Source organism: Anser anser (genome assembly GCF_964211835.1).
Source record: "Anser anser genome assembly, chromosome: 9".
In the NCBI taxonomy this organism is placed as follows: domain Eukaryota; kingdom Metazoa; phylum Chordata; class Aves; order Anseriformes; family Anatidae; genus Anser; species Anser anser.
In genome coordinates this window covers 23,995,118-24,019,121 of record NC_139729.1, presented here as the reverse complement: position 1 = coordinate 24,019,121, position 24,004 = coordinate 23,995,118, and the positions used below count along the sequence as shown (strand labels likewise).

The 24,004-nt window shown below is 40.7% G+C and overlaps 1 protein-coding gene across 3 annotated transcripts; it reads left to right on the top strand.

Moving 5' to 3' along the window:
• Window positions 1–61: 61 nt before the first annotated feature.
• SKIL (SKI like proto-oncogene) lies at window positions 62–22,411 on the top strand. 3 transcript variants are annotated; one of them, XM_083847922.1, is made up of 8 exons: window positions 62–1,896; window positions 4,420–4,625; window positions 5,938–7,767; window positions 10,976–11,073; window positions 12,470–12,708; window positions 12,937–13,175; window positions 14,270–14,494; window positions 17,618–22,411. In XM_083847922.1, exons 3-8 carry the CDS (start codon window positions 6,661–6,663, stop codon window positions 17,777–17,779), a joined length of 2,070 nt encoding a protein of 689 aa, XP_083704048.1. In that variant the 5' UTR covers window positions 62–1,896; window positions 4,420–4,625; window positions 5,938–6,660; the 3' UTR covers window positions 17,780–22,411. The 3 variants fall into 3 exon arrangements, with proteins under 3 accessions (XP_083704048.1, XP_083704049.1, XP_083704047.1); XM_083847923.1 differs by lacking the exons at window positions 62–1,896; window positions 4,420–4,625 and adding an exon at window positions 5,558–5,615; XM_083847921.1 differs by lacking the exons at window positions 62–1,896; window positions 4,420–4,625 and adding an exon at window positions 5,588–5,706.
• Window positions 22,412–24,004: the final 1,593 nt, after the last annotated feature.

Here is a 24,004-nt window from a genome sequence, read left to right as displayed (position 1 = left end):
CGATATACCTGTGCCAGCCCATGATTTCCAAACTCATCTTGTACACTGGTATGCAGGTCCCTCCCTAACGTGCTTCAGCAGCCTTATATTCATCGCGCTCCGTGAAGAAAAAGCATCCGTGTCACTTCTGTCTTTCCTTCCAGCACCAGTGATGAAACAAAACTAACATAGGCTTCAGTCAGCTGTGCAGATACCAAAAAAAAAAAGCCTTCAAGTAAAATTTAAAATGCAATTCTAGCTTATTTGACCAAGGACCTCTTCCAGCTGGAGCTTCTGAGATGTTTCAACTGCTGGGGATTTGCGGTTCAGAGCAATGCTGTCATCACTGCACTTATCTCCGTCTGACTTCTGTTCCTTTCACTGCTCCCCACGTATTCTCAGGTTTCTGACACAGCGGCAAGGGCACTTACCTTGTACCCTGTTACAGATGCAGCATTTTTATTATATCTGTGTATTAATGCCTGTGTATCTGCATTTTAAAAGAGACTTCCTCTTGCAGCCTGGCTTCTTAGTAAAAGCATGTAGCAGCAGTCCTAAACAAATGCGACGTACAGATGGCTGCATATCTTAAATACTTGACCTTCCCCCACGCATGCTTCTTGTTTCTGTTCAGTTTGGTGGCCAACTGCTCTCTGCTCAGTCTGAGCAATTGTTTATGTTAAGACGCTGTATGAAAGAAATTATTAGCTTGCATCAGCTGTATGTGCTTGATAACTGCTAACCGTGCATTCTCACTCCTCGATGGATGTTCTCAAAGCAGTTTAAGCAAGAAAGGTATCTGAAATTGTATATGATCCGTGGTGTTTTCCTGAGAGGAGGGAGTTGGGGCTTGGAGCCCCTTTCAAAAGAAGGAAACCTTACCATATCTTGTATTTTCTTGAGGAGTTCAGTTAGTGTGCTTTTTTAAAATTTTTTTTTCTGCTTGTGTTGAGGAATCTGAGAGGCACACTTGATGTGTGATCTCACCATTATGTATTTAATCACCAATGATTAAAGGTAGGGAAGCACCCATCTCCTGGATCTGTTCATCTTTTGTGGGCTTTTTCAGACAGAAATAGAAGTGGAAATCTGTCGTGCAGGCATTTGACTTCTAAGCTTGAAGCAAGTGGCTGAGCTTATATCCCTCTTACATTGGGTGCTGAAGCGTTGAGCTAAGCACCTACATTCTGACCATGATTTTAGATGCAGAAATTAGGTCATAGTTCACAATATTTGTTAGATACAGCATTTGTTCATAACTGTTTCCAAAGTAACTTGTCCTGTAAGATGTGGATCGTGCTAAAATCTATCAGCTTTTTGAATTCTGCAACGTGGGGTGTAATAGGGTATCTCTAATACAGCATCTTGTCTATATTCATTTCTTGTAGTAGGTTTCACAAATATATTGAGTGCTCTTCAGTACTACAAACTACCATTAAAAATTACCACTAAAATTAATTTTTTTTTCTTTCAAGATAGCAGCACGCACATTTTTACAGAGAACACTTCCCTCCCCCAGTCAGTGCTAAATTGTCCTCTTCTGCAACTTTAGACTATATGGGAACACTTTTTAAAAACACACTGCTTTTCCTTTTGTCAGAACAGAAACTTGTTTGTAAATATGCGACTTAAATCTTATCCATTAAACTGTGACAAAATTCTTTACATGCTTAGCAGTGTGACAAACAAGTTTTTGCCTGTGTTAACCAGCTCAACTGAAAGATTATTTCATTTTGCTGTAATATGTTCTTTGGCACTTCATTTTATATGCAGTTGTTTAGAGGATTTATTTTTATTTGCACTTAGAAATGCAGATTAGTTTGTCTCACTTGCTCTTCTTCTTAGTGCGTGAGTGGAAGAGATGCAAGGGATCAACCCAAGAGACTGCCTAAGGGGACCTTCAAGGAACAAAAAGAGGTATGTGTGCGAGGAGGACAGGACCTGTTCTTTTTTGAAACATACTTTTTTGATTCACGATATTTTGGAGGCCTGTATTTTTGCATGTGTCCTGCTTGGTATTATTTTAGAAATGTATGAAATAAATTATATACTTTCTGGGAAGCCTTGTGGTTTACCATATGTTATATATGCCTCACTTTTTACTCTAACTGAAAATGAAACTTCTACAGTCACTTTTTAATTATACAGGAAAAATCACTTTTTAAAATAATAACGGTTCTTCCTTAGAGCTGACTTTAAAGACAAAAATTCTGTGCAGGCTGCCTTGGTTTTAAACCAAAGGTGTTGAAACCTACCAGCGAAGGTGCTATTTGTGAATTACGCTTTAAGACAACTTTAAAGGTTAATTTTGTAAGTTTCCAAAGAATTTGAACATTCAGAACAGTTAGTAATAAAAGCCAGATCCCTCCTATGCTCTGCTATTGCAATTGATTATATCTTGCAAGGGTCTGTAACTCAGGTTTTAGTTCCTTTTGGATCTGCTTTGCACAGTCCACAGTAAACGTTGTAGGTGGAGTTAACATGTTTTAGACAGTCCTCTACCTACAAACTTTCTTATGTTGCCTAATTATTATAGCTCTATAGCAACATTATTACAGCACAATGGTTACCAGAATTTGCAATTTGAAATGGAAAATGTGCAGAACTTTTAAAACCCAAATGAAATGATGATGCTGAATTCCTAAGCTTCCTACATCAGTAGGTCTAATAAAAGATGTAATATCCACCCACATGCAGCTTGCTTGTATCCCCCTCAGTGACATGCATCCTCCCTACCCTGGGCAAAAACAGTTCATGTTTTCATGTAAGGCTGGAATCTCTTGTACTGTTTAAATGGAGAAAAATACCAATATTTATAAAATCCTTCCACAGAATCGCTAATTTTACTCTTTTCTGTCATTTCCATTCTGGCAATGCTGCAGATGTAGCAGCAGTGTTTGATGTAGCAGCCAAAAAGAGAACCAATGCTTGCACAGTCATATGTAATTCTGTGTTGCTGCAGGCTAAAGAACAGCATTTATGAGAAGTACCAGGGTGCTTACTACACACTGCACAGCGTCAGAATTAATTTAAACGTATTTATGTTTCTGTGCTTTGAAATGTACCAACAACAAATGTAGATATCAAACTGCACGTTGAGGTGGAATGACGAGTATTTATTAATTACTGTGCGTTGCTAAATTAGATCAAGTGCAGTCAGATGCAAAGATGAGCCAAGAATAGTTTTATGGACCAACATCTGTGAAACTTCCTTAAATACACAAATCTTATTTGCGATAAGTCTCAAGTGGCTGGAAAGTACAAAGTTATCAGTCCTGATCAGCTTCCAGTTCATGAAACTCAAATAATGTGTAGAGACTGATGTTTTCAGGTGTAGACGTTTCAGCTGTGATTCTGCTGCTACAGGGGACTGAGTCTGGCAACAGGAGCTAGAAAGTAGTAGGGTAAACGTAGGGAAGGAAAAAGGCCCTTCCCATAATGGTAATAGCTATTATGATAAGTGCTCCCGGAGGAAGGGCTGAGTCAATCTTTAGTGATTTACAATAAAAATAGAGAAACAAAATGAGGTTGGAAAAGGCCAAATAGTAGAGTATTAAAGGGAAAAAAATGAATTTATCCATTAATTGTGTTCTTCCCCATGATTAAATCTTGGCCTCAGCTTTTGGGAAGCTTTTATCTTTACTTTGGCCTACGTGGAATGGAAGGGATTTATGCTTTCCCTTCATTTTCTGTTTTCTCTAGCCCATGAAAAGGGAAGTAATGTTTTTGTACAGGCATTCTACGAAATGCCTACCTCCAAGTCAGCTCCAAGTGAGACCACACTTAATTTCAAGTAATTTGGAGGTTTATATCCCTCAGCAAAATTAAGGTTTCTTTTTTGGTACCCCTTCATTTTGTAGGAAAGCCTTGCCTTCTGCCTGAGGGTTCTGCAATATGGCAACAGTAAAACGATGATCCTTCTTGTTACACCACCTTTCACTGAACGTAAAAATGGAAGTCGTGTTCTGCTTCAGATTTATGATTCCTTCATCTCTATTCAAATTCTTTAACAATAGAAAGGTCAAGTGGTTTTCTCTAGGCTTTAAAAAAATAAATATAACCATTATTGTCTTTATGATCACTGTTACTGTTAAAAGCCCAGGCACAGCTGTTTACACAGTTACTCTAAACCCTGTTCTACTGTTTAAACTGCCAGCAATTTATTGTTTTTGCAATATAAAGCACCATGTGTCTCCAGGATTGCATTAGGTGATGTGCAAGCATACAGTAAGATTTGCAGATGTTAACTTCAAGGGCAAAACCTGCAAACAAAATAGTCTCACACCACGGGGAATAATAACAGAGAAGTCAGTACTTTGTCTGTCAGTGCGCAAGCAATATATATAGTTTGTAATATGTGAAAAGGAGCGTATGCTTCTTTTTATACATATAAGGGGCAATTATATACTTTAGAGTAATCCTGGATCTCTGCTTGCCCAGCCCTCATCAGAAGGAAGCGTTACAGATACTGCAGCGGATGTGGTATTTTAAAAGAGAGTTAAAAGGTGCCTTGCAAAGCCGCTCTGCGTGAGGCTGGAGCACCACTCAGCCCGGCCTGCCCTGAGGAAACCTGAGCGCATCAAAGGTGCGAAGTCAAAGATTAAAGAGTACCCAAATCCCCTGCTTGTAAACCGCTCAGCAGCAAGGTAACTTTTGTTTTTCCTGCTGTCATCATCCTTCCAGCCTGGTGCTGGGCAAGGAGAGGACTGAGGCCGCTCGCGGCGGGGAGCAGAGGGCATAGGGGGTGCCTGGTGTATGTGCAGCCACCCCTTCCCCTGTGCTGCATGCTTTTGTTCTCAGTGTGCTCATGTCGGGTGCTGCACAGGGCGAAAGGCAATGGCAAAGTGGGTCAGTCAGCCGCAGCGTTGCCCTCACAAAGGTGTAAACCAGAGAGCTTCGGGCTCCTTGCGCACACAGCGAACTTGTAACTTACAAACAAGCCACACAAGGACTAAGCAGTCCTTGAGGAGCATCTTCCAGCCATGCAGCAGGGAGAAGCTCCTCACGTAAACCCCTCTTTTAATGAAGTAACGGCTTGATTTATGCTGGAGGCTCCACGCTGCGCTTTGACGCCTGCTCTACAACGCTGCCCCTCTCCACCCGGCTGCCTCACGGCGACAGGGCCTGGCCGGGGTGAAGTGACCGTGCCCGGGGGACCATGGCCGGGGTGACCAGGACAGGGATGACCGTGCCCGGGGACACCAGGCCGGGGGTGGCCGTGCCCGGGGACACCAGCGGCCGCCGGCACCTCAGCGGGGCTCTGCCCTCCCTCACAGCCCCGCGCTGCCGGGCCGGGCCCTCAGCGCCCGCGCAGAGAGCCACCGCCGCTAAGGGCTGGGTGAACACCGAGTAGAAACACCCAAATACCATTTTTGTAATTTCATTTCGTTTCCTTTTATTTGCTTTTATTTCATTTTATGCGATTTTGTTTTTTTTTTTTTAACGCCGTGCCGGGCGGGGGCAGGGCAGCCTCCTTCCTCTGCGTGAGGCGCCGGCGGCGGCTCCCGCCGTGCCCCAGACGGTGGGCGGGGAGGAGACGGAGGGAGGGGGGGTGAGGGAGGGAGGGAGGGAGGCGGCGCGCCCCCGGCGGGTTCGTGCCCGCGCGTCTCCGCCGCCGCCGCCGCCTCCGCAGTGAGGTCACGGGGGGGGGGGGAGCGAGGAGGGGGGCGGCGGCGCGTGCGCGGCGCCTGCTCCGCTCCCGGGCTGCCGGGGCCGCCGCGGCGCCGGGTGAGGGAGGCGGCGGGGGGGGGCAGCGGCTGAGGGGGCTGGGGCCGGCCTGAGGCGAGGCGAGACTGGGGCGGGGAGGAGGGGGAGCGGCGGCGGCCCCGGGGCCTTCCGGGGAGGGTCGGTGCGGCGTGAGGGGAGCGGGGAGGGGACGGGGACCGGCAACGGGACCGTGCCGGTGGGGCCCGGCCGCCGCTGATTCCCCCCCCCCCCCCCCCGTGTGTCTCCCCGCAGGCCGTGTGTGGAGGAGCGGCACCGCCGGGCGCAGCCGCTGGCCTGGAGCCGCGCCGCCGGTAGGTGAGGGCGGCCAGCCGGGACGTGCGGCGGAGACAGCCCCGCGGGAGGGGACCCCCGGGGGTGGCCGGCTCCTGCCCCCCCCCCCCCCCCCCCCGCCCCACGGCCTCTGCCCGGCGGCCCCCCGGAGTTGGCAGCGCGGCGGAGCAGGCCCCGGGAGCCCAGCGTGCGGGGGGGATCGGCGGTGCTCCGGCTGAGGTCTGCGAGCCTTTTGTACCTCAGCACCTAGAGACTTACCGCAGAAGGCTGTCGGTTTGCTGAAGGAGAACCCATCGGGGATGGCCGCTCCTCCGTCAACTCCTTTTTTACTAAATCGCTCTTCTAGACTATTGTGTGAAGCAGCGGTGGGGCGTGAAGCATAACCTTTCTTATACGCAGTGTTTTTTATAGAAGAGGATCGAACAAATATTTATAAAACTTAAAAAAAAAAAATTGTCTAATCTCTCCAGTCTTAATTTTGTAGTATTATGTGCAAAATGGGTCATGGTTTTTCGCGTTGGAGACTGAAGAATTAACTTCTTACCAAAAGGAATGCAAAACCTGGTGTGCCGGAGGTAATCGAGATCACTTCAGATTGTTTTTGCTTTTTTTTTTTTTTTCTATAAACCAGCAGGAAAATGCACGCTCGAGACTTTTAATTAATTAAAGTTGTGGCGTTTAGCGATGGAAAGCCCGCAAACAAACTTCCCGCTAGGTCTGGTTTCAGACCAGAAGAGGACGGGGATGCAGGAGGACGGGAGTCCCCCGTTCAAAAAAGTAATGACAGAAATGCACGTAAATAGCCAAGTGCGAGTCGTAATAAATAAATTGCCAACAATAAAGAAGGAAAACTTGGACGAATACGATGAAACTCCTATGGAGGCTGATGGGGAAAATGCCAAGCCAAACAGTACTTCAATCTCTGAGCCTTTGAATTTAAATCCAGGTCTGAAACACACGTTGGCACAGTTCCACTTGAGCAGCCAGAGCTCCCTGGGTGGACCGGCAGCTTTTTCGGCTCGCTATTCCCAGGAAAGTATGTCTCCCACCGTCTTCTTGCCTCTTCCGTCGCCACAAATCCTGTCTGGTCCGCTGCTCATTCCTCCAGACAGTTCCACCGAGCTCACTCAGACTGTACTGGAGGGGGAATCCATCTCTTGCTTCAAAGTCGGAGGGGAAAAAAGACTTTGCCTGCCTCAAGTGTTGAATTCCGTTCTCCGAGACTTTTCTTTGCAACAGATTAATACCGTGTGTGATGAACTGTATATATACTGCTCAAGGTGCACTTCTGACCAGCTTCATATTCTCAAGGTTTTGGGAATTCTTCCGTTCAACGCTCCCTCCTGTGGGCTAATTACACTGACTGATGCCCAGAGACTATGCAATGCTTTACTACGCCCTCGCACTTTTCCCCAAAATGGCAGTTTTCTCCCCGGTAAGAACACCTTGGCCCAACTGAAAGAGACTGGCAGTGCCTTTGAAGTAGAGCATGAATGCCTGGGCAAGTGCCAGGGTTTGTTTGCACCTCAGTTCTACCTTGCGCCGGACGACCCCTGTATCCAGTGTCTGGAGTGCTACGGGATGTTTTCACCCCAGACATTCGTGATGCACTCACATAGATCCCCTGACAAGAGGACCTGCCACTGGGGGTTTGAGTCAGCCAAGTGGCACTGCTACCTTCACATTAACCAAAAATACTTAGGGACGTCAGAGGAGCAGGAGCTGAAGCATCTCTTGGAGGAAATGAAGGAGAAATTTAGTGAGAAAAACCAGAAAAGAACTCGGTCCAAAGTAAGTTGGCCTGCTCTTGTAGAACTCCTGAATCTTTCTCTGCTCACACGTAAATATGCTGTTTGGAAGCACGTTGCTTGCCTTTTGTAAATGTTGAACGCTTGTCAAATCAAGCCCAAGTTAAATCTATGACAGGGCTTCACCATGGAAATACATTTTTGATGAACAGGTGCTGTAATTTTCCTCTTTGGGCTCTGAGTAATTTCATTCAAGCCGGTTTGGTTTTGTTGGTCCTTTTTCCATTTTCAAATAGGCAGTCTTTGGAAAGTTCAGAACTGTTGCGGAAATACTCATTCTCCCTTTTGACCTTTGAGTATGTTTTATGCAGTATGCCTTGCAGCAGCTGAGCACAGCAGAAAGGAGCTTGAAAATGAAGTATTACGAATTACTTTTTCATTTGTTAGGTTTACACCAGCACACACGCTCGTGGTGTATGGCCACCTAGCCTGCCAGCCACCCGTCTCATGACTTTGCCTGCAGGGTAATGGTGCATCGATAAGTCGCTGTTTAGAAGCCCAGCGTCTGCTTGTTCAGCACCAGCTTTCTGTTTAAAGCAGTTGTACAGAGAAATATGCCAAAAGAAGGGGGTTTTAAGCAGTCCAAGTAATGAGCAGTAGGCCGGTATCTTGACAATGGTTAATAATAGACATAGTATTTTTTCCTAAAATACCGCTGCAAGTCTGCAGTGTGGTTCAAAAATACAGAGCTGCTTTTTCCCCAGTTTAAATAATAAGACAAGCACCAGATAAATGGTGAACGTTGCTGGGGAAATAATCGTGTTATGCTCAAGGAATAGGTTTTTAAGAGGATATTTGGTAGGGAGCAGAGAGTAACAAGTAGATGAAAGTGAGATGTGCAGGGAATGCCATCAGAGATGTTTGTCTTCGCAGAATATACAAGTTTATTGTGCATAATTTAAACCTAGATGTTCTGAAATGGTTCCTGCCCCACGCTGTGTTTCTTTTTTGTTTATTGGTCATTTAAATGTCTGCTTGCTGGCTGCTGGTTTGATTGATCCATTCTGCCTGTTGGGTGTTGGGTTGTGGACTCCAGAGGAGCAGCGGCAAGAGCAGGCTGGATCAGTGGGCCCAAAAAGGTGTGCAGGGTGTTTGACACCTCTCAGTGTAAACTCCTCAAAACGTAGCATTGCAGAAGGGCTTACTACAGTAACAAGTATTTTTACAGCTGTGCCGGTCTGCTGTAAGGGATTTTACCAGAATATTTCCACGAAAGTCTGCAATATGGCATGCTTCCACATGCTGAAGTGCTTAGAGATGCAGGTGAGCTCAAAGCAAGGAGACTGCTTGTCGTCTGATAAAGGCTCTCGTGACAATCTTTGTCCTTGCAATGCCAGTACAGGTAATAAACTGTCGCGGAGTGCGTGCATCTGTGGAAATTACCTTCCAGAGTCACACCTATTACACTGCTTGCTTCCTGCTTTATGGTAGCAGATTTCTGACCACGAGATCTTTCAGTTTCCTGTATACGGATGAAAAAATAGCTCAAGTTAACAGTAGCAGTCATTTGGAGTGGAGTGCTACAAATGAAATACAAAAAAAACTCATTCTGGAGTCTTCCCTTGCACACCTGTATAGTTCTTTCTTCTAAAGCAGCACATGAAATCAGAATGAGAGAAGAACTCTGAAAACTTTAGCAGAGATAAAATGGTGGGGAGGGTTGGTTTTTGTTTGGTCTCACGGGTATTCATCTTGAAAGTACAAAAGGTTAGAAGAGTTTAATAGGGGAGTGTTTGGATCACAGCCTCTGCTTCCTTGTCCTGGGGAAGCTGGCGCTGCTTTGGCAAGTCTCGGCTTTCCCTCATTCGTGTGTGAGAGAGCTGTTAGATGTGACACACAGACATTACATTTTCTTACGCTCCTGGGCAAATTTGTGCACAGGATATTGCATTTGCTGCTCTGTCACCTTCTCACCGCTTGCTGAGCGGTTGCTCCTCAGAGCTGTCACCGTGTCTTTGAGGTCGTCGTGGAGGGAGCAGGACGGACAGTCCCCCTTGGCTAGGTCTTGGTCCATCCCTGCCTTCTGGAGAGAAAACTAATAAAGGAAAATAGTAGTTCATCTGTAAAATAAGACCCAAAGAAGAACAAGAAGCTCTGAAGTAGTAATAATAAATTTCTAATTAAACCCTTCGTCTTTGGGACGTTCCAAATGCGATCCTGTGCCTTGCCTCTCTCCTTAGCATTGCACTCCGAGCTTACTCACCTCCCAGTGTACTTACGCTTTTGCTTTCGGTACTTTAGCAGTAGGCAATGTAGGCCCTCCCCTACTGTACTCACACAGTTTTGTGCTAATAAGAAACCTGTAGGCTGTGCATTAGCCACCGAGTTTCTTGTTTTCTGCTGAGTTCTGGGCTCCGTGGCATCATGCCCGCCCGCTCACCGTGGAAGTGCCTTCGGTATGCCCGGGTTGCTCCCGCGCTGCGGCACAGCCTTTGGCGTCGCCACAGTTCTGGTGGTCGCTGCACTAAAACTGACCTCGGTTCTCAGGCCGCGAGGTGGCCGCCGTGGTTAACTCCAGAAATGCCTCTTGAGACAAACGACGAGACTTGCTGCCTAAATACAGAACGCACAGAAGGTTTTTGCAAGTTGATGTCTTCTGATGCGCCCGGAGTAATCCTGTTTGTTACTGCAAAGGGAATGGAGTTGTCAGGTTCCTGCAGTGGCCTTGCCCAGATCTCCAATAAAAGGTCCTAACTTCCTTTAGCGGTCTTCTCTCTAACACCAGTCATTTGCGCTTTATTCATTTTGTAGTAAAGCATCTGGCGAGCACATACTCTGATGTGGATGCTTCATTGCAGAGGCTCATACAAGCCTTGGAAGTGTGGAATCCTCCTTCCGCTTCTCTCAAGCACTTGTAGCATGTCCCTGGCGGAGATCTCAGCAGAGTTTTTATGTAGCTTTGTAAAGAGATTTTCTTTCGGTTTCATTGCTCCTTTACCCATAATGGGAAATTGGAGATGGAAGAAACTTCTGGTGCTTGCATCACCCTGTTCCTCTGCCAAAGGCTGTCTGCTTTCCGGTACCCCAGTTTGTCTGCTTCTGCCCACTTCTGTCTATACGTATTAATGCAGTAAGTGCCATTCCACTCAGAAGCATTGATTAAAATGTGAATAATATGTGCCTGTGTGTTACAGGCACAATTACTGGTTTTTATTGTGTTTTTTTTTTTTTTCCTTTTTTCTTCGCTTTAGGTGGATTCACAGCAGAGCCTAGAGTTATCCCAGTGGTATCCCGTTATAAAGCAAGAAGCAGAAACTGAACCTCAGCCACCCTCCTTTTTCCATCCCAGGTAACTGAATTTCCTGTGCAGAACTCTGAGCATCGTATGCACGGGTTAAATTCTTTTAACTGTTTAAAGATAGTTTCAACTGAAAAAAAATATGTGCTTGCAACCTGAACTGTTAGGAAGAATAATCGAACCCTAACTTTTTATTCATTTCTTAGTGTAAATATTAATGAACTGCTTATGAGTGAATTATTGGTACGGGACTCAAGTTGTGATGTATGAGTGTTCTTCAGTAGGAAATAAAATTGAAATGTAATTACAGTTTCCCTTCTCAGAGTAGAAATGGCAGAAGCTAATTTTTAATCTTTCCTATTATAATGTAACTCATGTCTGTGAAAAACCGCATAGGGCCTATTTACCATGAGTGCAACTTAATTTTCTTTCAAAAAAAACTTGCAAAAAACGTCTGAAGACTTTATCCCACCCTGAAACAATGACTGCAGCTGAATTGTTGGTTGATTAGTTTCCTGGTTTTAGAAACCAAGTGCACGTCCTTCACATAGTGCGCACTTTGTATTCTGCATCAACCACAGAAACAGTCTTTGTTGAAGTACCTCTTACCCTGCATCCCTGCGGGGCAATGCATTTAGTTTGTATGGGTGAGATCAGGCTCTTTTGACTAGCAGCATGCATCAAAGCAACACAAATACACACTAGTTCCATGCAGACACGGGAATGGCAGAACATTTCAGATGGTCCCTGTTTTCTGTTTCTGCCGGTGCCCCCTTCAGAACCAGGAGGAAGGAAAGTGGTGAAGGCAGCAGTGTTGACTCCAACGTCGTGACAGTAATTATCTTGGCACTGCCCTTAACAGATCTGGCAATTTTTCCTTCTGTACTAGACGAAAGCTGAGTGGCTAGGTTAGGGAAATAGAGACAAATTCTCCCAGAAGTCAGGAGCTGTGAAAATCCAGACAGATTTGTAAACTCACGTGGGGAAAAAAGGTCGTCTGATGCTGGTCTCGGGTCCGCCCCAGCACAGCCAGCACACAGCTTTGCTGTTTAAAGAGCAGTTTGCTCATTCCCACTACACTGATCCCTTCCGCCATTCTCCGTTGCTAATACGAGGATTATGAAAATGCTAGAGTCTGGATCTGGTGCCATTCTAATTTCACTCTTTGCATTTAAATGAAGACTTCAAATGATTTTTATATGATTTTTTTAATCTGTCATGTTTGAAAAATCTGTTTTTTGATGGCCGTAAAACTGTATCTAGATAATCTAGTCAGTAAAGATGAAGTAGGTCATTATTTCCTTTTGCGTAGGAAAAATTTTGAAAGGATATGCTTATTTTTCATTGGAACTTTTACTGTTTGAAATCAGATTAAATTAAACTTACTGCTCTCATTCATCATTCATTACACATTTTCATGCTTGGTTGTACTGTTCTACCGTTGCAGTTACTACCTTTATATGTGTGATAAAGTGGTTGCCCCAAATGTATCCCTTGCATCACAATACAAGGACGTTGCGAAAACAGCAGTCAAAGCTTCAGAAGTAATTAAATCTTCACCTGGACAGTCAGAGAAAAAGCTCAGTAGCGGAAAGCACAAAAAAGTTGCCTCCTATCCAGAGCTTTCTCTTGAAGAACAGGAAAAAATTGACTTGAAAGCTGGCATGGAACAGCATAAACGATTAGGTGAGTAGATAAACTGTAAAGAAAATTATGTTGAATTCTCTTCAATTTTTATAGCATGTAATTTTGGAAAGTTCAACACCAACCGAGTATTTTCTGATCATTTCCATGTCACTTCAGTTTTCCAAAAATTCTTTTGACCTTTTCTTAATCTTCAGTTCCCTTTGCATTTTTTTCACTCTAAGCTTAGTTTCGTGTGATTTTTATGCTGTGTTCTTCTTTTATCTATAGATCCACCTGTGTCAACTCATTCTGCAAGAGGTGGAAAATCCGAGCGCATTTCTACCAAAAGCACTAGAGACTCTAAACGTGTTGAAGTAGGTAGCATGAGAACCTTGTCCCCCACTCTCATGAAAGACATCAGCTGTGAAGATGACAAGGGAAGGATCATGGAAGAAGTAATGAAAACCTACATCAAACAGCAAGAAAAACTAAATACTATTTTGCGGAGGAAACAGCAGCTTCAAATGGTACAGTGCCAGTCTGAATACCTTTAATTTTTGTCTACAGAAAACTAATGTTAGATTTTTGGTTCTAGAATCAATCTCACAGGTGACTTTCATGTAGAAACACCAGAACACACAGATAGTTTTCCCCCAGCTTGAATCCAGACACGAAATATTTAATGTCCTATGTGTTTATTAGGTTAGAGTTTACTAATAATTGATGTGTGTTCAGTTTGTAAGTACTGTGTTTGAACTTCTTTTATTTTATCCACAAGAAAACTACCTTAAAATATTTTCCGAACATATAAGTATTTTGGCAAATACAGTTTTAAGTCCTCTAAAAATTTCTCAATTTTTAGGATTTTAAAGATGGAGACATCAATATCCTGGGAACGATGTTATCATTGGCATGTGTAACAAGAATACCACCTTCCTATTTCTATTTGATAAACCTTGTTTTTAGGAGATTTTATTGATCTTTTTAGTAATGGATGGCATTAGAAATCGGTGTTCATTTGTGATTTTGCCTCATTTCTATTTTCTGTACTAACTTAGGTAAATACTGTCTTGGCTGCTTACATTCATAACCCAGACCTATTTTTTTTTTAACATTAAGCTCAGAATTGGTCAGCTCAGATAGGGTCTCAGGGCTGCTACTTTTAAGGTGTTCTGCTTTTGGAGGTAAAGCTTAGAGAGAAGTTTATATATATATATATGTATATTTTGATATTTTTCAAAAGGTCTTAATGTTAACAGAAAAAGAAACCAAACACACTTCTTTTTTCTGATGATGCACCTCTTCCTCTTTAGAGTATGTTTTAGTAAACTAGTGCTACTGCTTTCTGAGGTTCACTGCTGGATGTTGTGGATCTGTTTCGGGAAGCTCCGTGTACTTGAAAGTATAAATGATGTCGTTATATTGAATTAAGTGCTTGCTACAAAATTCCATGCCAGCACTGATAAGTAGATAATTACCATTACCAGGCTATTGTTACCTTAACATAAATATGCTCTTTTTGGCCTCGTTGTTTCTAGATACACATTTAAATTACAAGGCTAGTGTTTTACTTCCCTGGTGTTAGAACCAAGGTGTATGTAATCCTGATCTGTCTCCACAGGAAGTGGAAATGTTAAGCAACTCTAAAGCTATGAAGGAGCTAACTGAAGAACAGCAGAATTTACAAAAAGAACTTGAATCTTTGCAAACTGAGCATGCTCAAAGAATGGAAGAATTTTATTTTGAGCAGAGGGACTTGGAGAAGAAACTGGACCAAGTGATGAAGCAAAAGTGTACCTGTGACACCAATTTAGAAAAAGACAAAGAAGCGGAATATGCTGCACAGGTGAGAAGTGTATCAGTAAATTGCAAAGTTATTGCTCATCCGTTGTAAGATTTCGTCTTCTCCATATCTTCTGATGCCATAGACTAACTCCAAAATAAGCAACAATGACAGCATGTTTATTTCCCTTTCCCTGGACTGAAACTGAGGGAGAATGCAACTTACAGAAACACTTCACCTGTCAGGTGCTGCATGGTTCCCATTTCAGATATTTGTATGATATTGCTGATGAAATAATTAATCTTAAACATGAGGTCTGTAATACTCTCATTTAAAACAAGTCATGTTTTTAATGTATGTAGGCTTGTCCATGTTACAGGATTAAACATTATCATTTTAGTTATAGAAATAAGCTGTTAATCTTTTTCTTCTTTTTACTGGGGGGGGAGGGAGGGGGAAGTACCAAACCTCTCGACTGCCTTTGTGTCAGGTTAGTAGCATACCTTGCTGCTCTGTGTGTTCCTTGGTGGTACCATCTTCTGCACCATCTGATGAAACCCCTTCTGTGCTCTATCAAAGTATTTGATCAAGAATTCTCTTTTGGACATTTTTTGGGGATTTTTGTTTCTCCCTATTCCTGCCTCTTGGGTTCAAATATCATAACTTATGGAGGTATTTTTTTCTTTCACCTTCTTTTTGACTATTATTATTGCTTCTTTATGATGGAGGTCATTCCAATAGGAAAAATCCATTAAACGCCCAAGACAGACTTGGAAGGGCCCTTTTCAAAATTCATTGCTGTTATGATTAAATGTGTATTGAAGTTCTTTGTACTGTCACAGAAAACATAGTCTTTTAAACAAACAAAATCTAAAACTTAAGCTCAGTAAAACTTTGTGGTCATTTGATCATAGTTTTATCTGTTCTTATTGTCTCAAAATAAGAAACAGGCTGTACTTGAGTGACTGGTTTTGGTATTTTTAGGGAGTAGGGCAGTGACTAGCATCATAAATCCTTCTCATGAATTTAATTTCATGACATCCCGCTCCACAGATTCCTAGCCTTTGCTGCCAGAACTAATCCTCTCTGACTAAGGTCTGATTTACCAAACATCTGGTACAAGCCCTATTACTGCAAGTAACAACATGTTCTAATTTATGAAGATAATCGTGCATAGTGTGTTTTGTATGGCTTGTGTAGTTTACGTTCTTTAGAGGATAAAAAACATAGATTGTTCCCCAAGGAGATACATCGATTGTTTCTTTTGATGTTAGAATACTAAATACGTTCTGTCCATGAAAGTATACTTGGTTATTAGTTGTATAACTATCTGGAACATATCATTTGACTCTTTTTTTCCATTTATCACATCTATATTTTGGACCCCAGGTTCCAAGCAATTGTCAGAAGCGTCTGAGTTAAACAGAGGTCCTGGCAATGGTTAATTTCCCAGAGCTGTCTTACACAGCATTGAAAACAGCTTTAAGCTGATGTCTTCTTGAAGCCAGTTGCGCTGTCTCTCTCTGAGAACTGTGGACTGAGAAGAACCCTCTTTGTACTTTAAATGAAATTAATGAAAATAGGGGGGTTGGAATTTGGGTAAATGTTTGCTCTTCTATCTAGCCCTGCCTGAAGATGTGCTAAGTGTTTTCTCCTCCTTTTTTTTACTCCTTTGTTGACTTGTCTAGTTTAATTGCTGCTTTACCCTGTCAATCACAACAGGGCAGTATAACCAGTACTGAAGCCTCTCCTTACAGCTGGAAACCAAAGCTCAGCCAGAGGACCTGCTTATGTAGTACGTGCTGTGACATGCAGGCAGTGGGCTTTACCGTGCTGCACCAGTCCACATAATCAAAGCAGTGGAGTCAGAAGACTTGTGTTAGTAGGCTAGTGCTGTCTAAGAATTACTTATATATTTCTGATTATATTAAGAACCGTTTACATGGTTCTGATCATACAAGTGAAGGTTAATGTCCATTGAGCAGTAGGTTCCTCTAAAATCAGCACAGCAGTTTCTTTGCCCAGGATGTTGTACAGCAATTGGCAAACACCAGTGTTCCTGTATGCTCCTCCTTTTTTCATTCTCATGAGCTGTTTTTTTTTTTTTCAGTGAGATGTACATGTAGCGATTATTTAGATAGATACACATCATCATTAATGCAGATGGAGTTTTTAGATTCAGTGAGGTCTTTTCATAAGAAACACGTAAATCAGTGGAAGAGAAGATAACTGGTTTCTAGTCTCCCTGTTTTAACTGAGGGTAGTATACATGTAAGCAACTTGACATGAACTTTGTCACAGTTGAAAAATTCCTCAGACTTTTCCAGATCTCACTGTAAAGAAGTTTTGATGGGAAAGAACCGACCCCAATAAATTCAAAATAGTTTTTTAATTATTTAAATCTAGGTGCAATATTTATTCGTATATAAACAAAATGTGGTTAATTTTTTAAAATTACTCTGTTTCATATATATATAACAGAAATGCCCTTTTCATCAGTGGCTGGTATCATTTGGTCTACTTAAGCCTTTCTGACAGTCTGGCAAGTTTCACATTTACGGTACTCCAAAGATTAAAAACATATTTAATTTTCTGCATTGAAACACAAAATATTTCACAAGAAATCCTGGATAGACTCGTGTTTATATTTGAACACACATAAATGCGGTTATATTCAGGATTTTCTGCATCTCATTTCTCCTTCATTTATGCTAAAGAATATCAAAAGCAGTGTTGGTAGTTTTCGTGTGTTCTAGAAATGCATTAAGTCTTTGAAAAAAATAGTAATATTTTGTCAGGTAAGAGAAGTTAACATGGAAAGTGGAAAAGTGCTATTTATTTGGGGATTTGTGAAACATCTGATGCAGACATCATCACAGTCTTCCTAACATTATTGATATGGGCTGATGTGGCAGTTCATCTAACTAGAATTTATATGTATTTAAAAATCAACGTCTTCCATTTTTTTGATTATAATATGATGTTTGTGGAACTTTCCTTATTGGTGTCATTTGCTATTGGTGTAGTAGGTGTAGCATAATTCTTGATAACTGTAGAAAATGAGCTGATAAATAATGGTGAAAAATATTTTTATCTGATTCACAGGGTGGTCATCGGTGGGGTCTTGAATAGTTTATGTTTACAAATACGTTTGCTAAAATTAAATGTCTGTCTTCTCTTTTACAGCTAGCAGAATTGAGACAGAGATTGGATCATGCAGAGGCAGATAGACAAGAGCTTCAAGATGAACTGAGGCAAGAACGAGAGGCAAGGGAAAAGTTAGAGATGATGATAAAAGAATTGAAGCTACAGATTTTGAAATCTTCAAAAAATGGAAAAGGAAAATAGAAATTCAAAGAGGAAGCATGACTGTGTCTTTCAAACAGGGTGTTTTGTTTTTTATCGAATTGTAAGCTGTTTCTGTGTGATAAGAGAAAGTATTCTCTACAGATTTCTATTTGCCAGACAAGTCCAGATGAAGATATACATATATATAAATAAATAGATAGGTATACATTTTTAGATTTTCCTAACTAATGAAAATCTGCATTTATTTGTACTGCTGTTTCTCAAACTATGAAAAAAAAGAAACGATTCAGAGTGACCAGTTTCTGTTTATTTCTAATGCAGTCTTGAGGACCCTATACCTTCTAACATTGTCTGTTAAAATATATTTGGTGATCTTTATTTTAGCATCAGTTATAAAAAATAAAAAATTTAAAAATTCTGATTTCTTCAAGGCCAAGAATAGTTTGGGTTTCAGTGAGAATTTTGTGTTTTCTAATTGGAGAAAGTAAAGGCAGCTTTTCATCTGTAAGGTAATACCCAAAATCACCGTGACAATAGATGGATGATTATCAGAGGTGATTTGCCAGCATGAGTTTTTCCCATAATTTTGTTACGTGAAATCAAGCTGATCTTTTCAGTATGTGCTATTTAACAATTCATTCACTCTAAAGCATTTTACAGTAATCATGTGGTTACCATGCTAGAAGAAGAAAACAACAGGCTTTTTTTCGTAAATTAAAAAAATAGAATCAAAAATGAAATCTTCTAAAATATAAAAATCACATTTTCTTTTATTGTTTTCTGTACTGCAGGTAAAGCAGACTGTTTACGAGGGCTTGTAGTGACAAGAGAAAGGGCAATGGTTTAAAACCAAGAGAAAGTAGATTTAGATAGGATATAAGAAAAAAAAAATTTAATGATGAGACACTGGAACACGTTGCCCAGAGAAGTTGTGGGTGTCCCATCATTAGAAACATTCAAAGTTAGGTTAGACGGGGCTTTGGGCAACCTCAGCTAGTGGAAGATGTCCCGGTCCATGGCAGGGGAGTTGGACTAGATGATCTTTGAATGTCCCTTCCAGCCTGAACTTCCATGATTCAGTGGCTTACCTGGTTTTCAGATACTAGTGCTTTCAAGAAAAATAATATTTATATAAAAAAAAAAAAGTATTTATTTTTTTGGTACCCCAAGCCTCCATACTTTGAGCTTCTTGCTAGCTAGTGGATTTTTCTTTCATCACATAAAACAGGCCTTAACTGACATGATGATAATTGCTTAGAAAAATCAAATTTTAAGATATGGCACTTTGAAAATCATTTTGATAGTTTCTACATTTGAATGGCATGGTAATGTTACCATGAATTAAGAAATACAGCATGTTTGTTGAGCTATAACATTTAAAAATGTGTAATTGTACAGAATTTCTGTTTTATGTATATATAACATTTACTTGAGTACTTCAGAAGTCTGATTCCTGGTAGATTCAATGCATGACTACAGATTAAGATGAAGTACTTCTTTGCACTTCTTTCCAAAAAGTTTGATATAGCTGACAGGTGTTAGCTGATTATGTCGATGACTAGAAATGTCTTAGCAGTTTTGTTACTTCACTACATAATTTCAAACTGTGCTTTAGCTCCTGTTACATTTTTAAGGTACTTAGGTTTATAACTCTCTTAATAATTCAGTTAGTACTGGTGAAACCACTAGTGAAAGCCTACTAGCATCGATTTTTATTCTGAACTAGTAAAACTGAAAACTTCTAGTTCTTCCTTATCTCTCTGTTAGTGGTATAATAGGATTGAATATCGTAGAGACAGATAAAATTGCACAAATCTTTAAATTGAATGAAAAATTAGGTGATAAATGTCATGGAGTCATAGAATGATTTTTTTATAGCTGTATATAATTTTGTCTATGGACTCTATGTCACATTTACACTGATAATTAAGGCAGGTTAGGTGAAAAAATATGGAACACTTTTCTTTGACGATGTTAATCAGAAAAGAGGATCCAGATTACATTTTTCCCTTCTTCCTCAGCTCCATCTCCAAATTATTACTTAAAGAAAAAAAAGAAAAGACTGTCTTTACAGCAGAGTGATGGTTTGGAACAAAATGATTATAAATTATTCTTCTTGTATGTTCACCACTTGCTTTAAGATCACTTGAATGTTTTATTTTAATAACCACCAAGAACATGGCTGTAGGGGGAGTGGGCAAGAATGTCGGTAAAAGTGTGATTATTATTAGGCACTGCAGCTTGAAGCTGGATTAGCTAAGTTGATAAATAAGGAAACACCGTCCTGGGGAACCACAAAGTTTCTTCTGGGTGTTATCAGAGGATCAAAAGAGACCGTTTGGAGCTGCTTTTCAGTATCAGTGTTTTGAACCAAACTTGTTCACTTGTCAGTGTAGAGAAGGCCACACGGTAGGGCTGGAGTACGGGATTTACCGCAGTGTTTATAGCTTAGCTGGCGAATGTATGGCATCCTCACGGGATTATTATACCAGAGTACTGTATATTCACTTTTCATTCAGGTCTTGTCTACGTTACGTGACTTCCGCTCCAGTTTCCCATTTTGCCACTGGTTGCAGTGGGGGACCGGTACAGCCGGGGTCCGTGCCTCGGGCAGCGCTTCCACCGCGCGCCAACCAGGCTTGCTGGCTCCTGCTACAGACCAATAAAATGCTGGTGGCCGTAATTTGTACTAATATTTTCACTGCTGCAAAAACTCCAGCAGCTTATAGCAGTTTTAGCAATTCCAGCTGCAGGTAAGGCCTCCTAATACTTCTAAAACATCTGGCTGAAAAAGCTAATTGAGCATTTATTAAAATGACTTAAAAAGTAGCTTTGTAAATATTCCATTTAGTCAATATGAAGTTAGGATGCATTTTAAATTATTGTAATCCTCTTAAAATTCTTAAATATTACTTTCAGGTTCTTTACATAACATAAATAATTTTCATATGTGTAGACTTAATTTTATACTGATTTTAAGTAATAATGTATACATAAATGTGCCATAGATTTTGTGTGTTCAGTCTTTGAAAGATAGTTTTTTAGTAAATTGTAAATAATATGATGCAAGTTCCAGAACAAATATATGTTGACCTTTTTTCACTACCTTATGCTAGTTAATATTGAGTGGTTTATTTTACAACCCAATGTAGGAACTTGGAATCAGAGCTTAAGGGCCTTCACTTAAGTGCACACCTAACGGTAGAAACTAATTCTGTCACTAGGTACTTGCTTTTAGCCATGGCATGCTCATTTTATGTATTATTGTTTGTTCTACCTTCAGGTTTTGGTTGCCAACAATTTAGGCAGGAAGTTGTTTCCTCAGATAGTTGTGACATTAAGTCTTTAGGAAAAAAAAATCCTAGAATTGTTCACAATTTTAAGTCTTGATTATTAAACACCTAGATTGAAATCAAAGTTGCTTAGTGCACCTTTTGGAACAAAGTAGGATTCAGGCTGAAATACCTAAATTGCTCCTAGACTTTTTGAAAAGAACTTTCACAAGCTTTGTGTACTCTAATGAGCAAGAGAATATAAGAATTGAGAGAAATTTTGCAAGTCTGAGAGAACCCTCGTTCACAGAGTAGCCATGTGTCCCTAGACGAAAGAGATTTTATCCAAAATCTCCAAACTTGAGTCCGTCTGTGTTTAGTTTTTGTAAAGCATATCGTTTAGCTTGAGAACTTAGGTGAATGTAGTTAAGTTTCACATCCTTCAACTAATTTTATTCTATATTTAATATATTAATAGCTTAGGTGTAAAACCGTTTGTATATAGTGAAGGCATAATGCAATTAGTGAAGTAGGAAAAGTGGAGGGGGAGCATAAAGCTACCAGTGGCCTGAAAAAATACGGCTTGGTCCATATTTTAGAAGTCACGACTGTTTATTCATACATTCTTGATTTATACTGGGGGTTGGATAGCTATAATGTGTTAAGAAATTTTTGGAAAACTTTCCTAGCATTAGTTGTGAAGTTGGCCTTGAAATGCTGTCACGGTCAGCTTCCTAGAATTCACTTGTTTGTAGAGTATATATTTTGACTGTCAGCAAAGATAACAACTTTGTATTTTTTCTGCACTTAATTCATGTAATTGATCCACACAACAGAGTTTTCTATAATATGGTGAAGTCAACAAACGACGTAATTACACCTACCTGTTAATCTGTGCTTGAACTATATCAGTAGTTTTATTTAAGCTGTCAGCAGCAAGCAGCAAGAAGCTGCAATTTTTGATCTTTTTGCTCATTTGTAGTGGGAGAAGTGTTCATCAGTGTTTTCATTACAGAAAGCTTGTAGAATTTTCTATGTGTTGCAAATCTATTTCAAAAATATCCTTTTTTTTTTTTTAGCTTTTGTGAAAGCACTCATTGCTTACAAATTGCATGACAAGTTCACTGTGTGTCTCTATTATTTAGATTTTTCCATTATTTAGCTTTCTTTTTTTTTTTCCAGAGTTGGTGGTTCAGTTGGGAAATGCTTGAAAAATGAGTTTTAAGCACTTCATCAAGCACAGCAAATGGTTAAAATTTTGTTTTTGGAAAATTGAATATATGTAACAATATCAATTGATATTTTTTTTCTTCGAATATAGATACCTCACTTAAAGGAAAGCACAGTTATACTGTATTTAAAATAATTCTAGGAAATAATAAAAAGTTGGTCTAAAATATTTTGTTGCAGTTACGTTGCTTTCTGTGATGGACAAAATCTGTTTTTGTGTTTTCGTACTTGCTCTCAAAAGTATTTATTGATGTTGACATGCCAATACGATTATCTTAAATTCCAGAAAGTAGTTGCAAAACACCAGCCTGTTTAGCTCAAGGCAACAGGTTGGATGACTATTCCGAAACCATAGTAAAAGCCTGTGAAAACGATCAGTGCATTCAAGGATTTTTAATACTTTGCCAATGATGTACAGTCTTACTGCTAGCGTTGCTGTGGTTGCATTACATGACACACAAAACTGTCCTCTACCTCACGTGAGATTAACGGATATTTTATATGGTTTTAGTAAACAAGAGGCTTCTATCTGGTCACTTAGTTTACAAATTTTGAATTATATTTATTGAAACATGACATACTGTGCTCTTAGCTTATACCTCAATTGTATTTTGTGCTGTTATCCATTTTCATGCCGTGTAAATACATGTACAGATTGTGGACTCAAAAACAAATAAAAAACTGTAATGTCACAACACTTGTCTTTGCAGTGTTTTGTACAAGGAAACACAAATGTGACTTTCTGAAGGTGTTTAACAATGGTGCTGGTTTAGAGAAGACAGTCTGCCTTGCTTTGATTACAATAAATTAAGACCTGATTACACTGAAGCTTTGTTAGCAGAACTCCCACAGCCTGCAGCAGCTCCCTACTTTTATAAAGGGCGTTTTTGGCAAAATCTACAAGATCCCCCTCACAGTGAGTCCATTTCCTAGGCCTCGTAGGGCTCCATGAAGATATCGACAGCAAGATTTCTCTGTATTTCGACACAGAGTTGGTGTTTGTATGTGTAAATATAACCACTTGTGTATTTGGCATGTTCTCCGGTGCACAGCTTTTGTTGCTATTTAACTACTCCAGCAATGTTTGAGTCGTTCACACCTCTCCTTATTAGATTAGTAATGAAGAAAATAACACACATCACCATACAAAATGCTGTGATGTATAACCATTTAAAATCAGAAATGGTAATTATACTTTATGTGCTGAAAAATATTTTTATTTACTGCTGATGGAAGCTCTGCCCTACAGTGACTCTAAGGAGTTCCCAGGTTTTGTAAAACCCACGGGATTATGTGGTTTCAAATCAGGAGATGATGCTGTGATCTGCTGAACACAATCGTGCCTTCCAAGAAGTGGAACAATACTAGTTTCACTCGAGAGATGACGTTTATCTCCTGAATAACAAATGAGCAAATGTATTTTGAGGGAAAGATTAAATCCACCTAGAACCAACCCCTAGACAATGTGGAGATGGCACTCGGACATAAATAACAGCAGTGAGCATCAAGGAAGTCAATGGCAAGACAGCAGGCAGCGTGGCTTCACAAAAATACGGTTAGCCAGGCATAGAAATGAAATGACGAGGAGTGTAGGCAATGATATAATGCAAAAGCAACCATTAAATTTGTGTTTATTATAAAAGCTCCTCTTCAAAGGTGATTTTCAGCCCTGTAGGACTGTTTAGGCAGTAACTGCAGTGTTCAGATGAGGCTGTGATAAAACAAAAGCTGTGGCCTTGTGTCCCTGAATTGTGACGCTCAG

Coding starts and splice junctions, on each gene's coding strand:
- SKIL (XM_083847922.1), top strand. CDS start 6,661: ATGGAAAGCCCGCAAACAAACTTCCCGCTAGGTCTGGTTTCAGACCAG. Junction 7,768..10,975: donor AGAAAAGAACTCGGTCCAAA/GTAAGTTGGCCT, acceptor TCTTCGCTTTAG/GTGGATTCACAGCAGAGCCT. Junction 12,709..12,936: donor GGAACAGCATAAACGATTAG/GTGAGTAGATAA, acceptor TTTTATCTATAG/ATCCACCTGTGTCAACTCAT.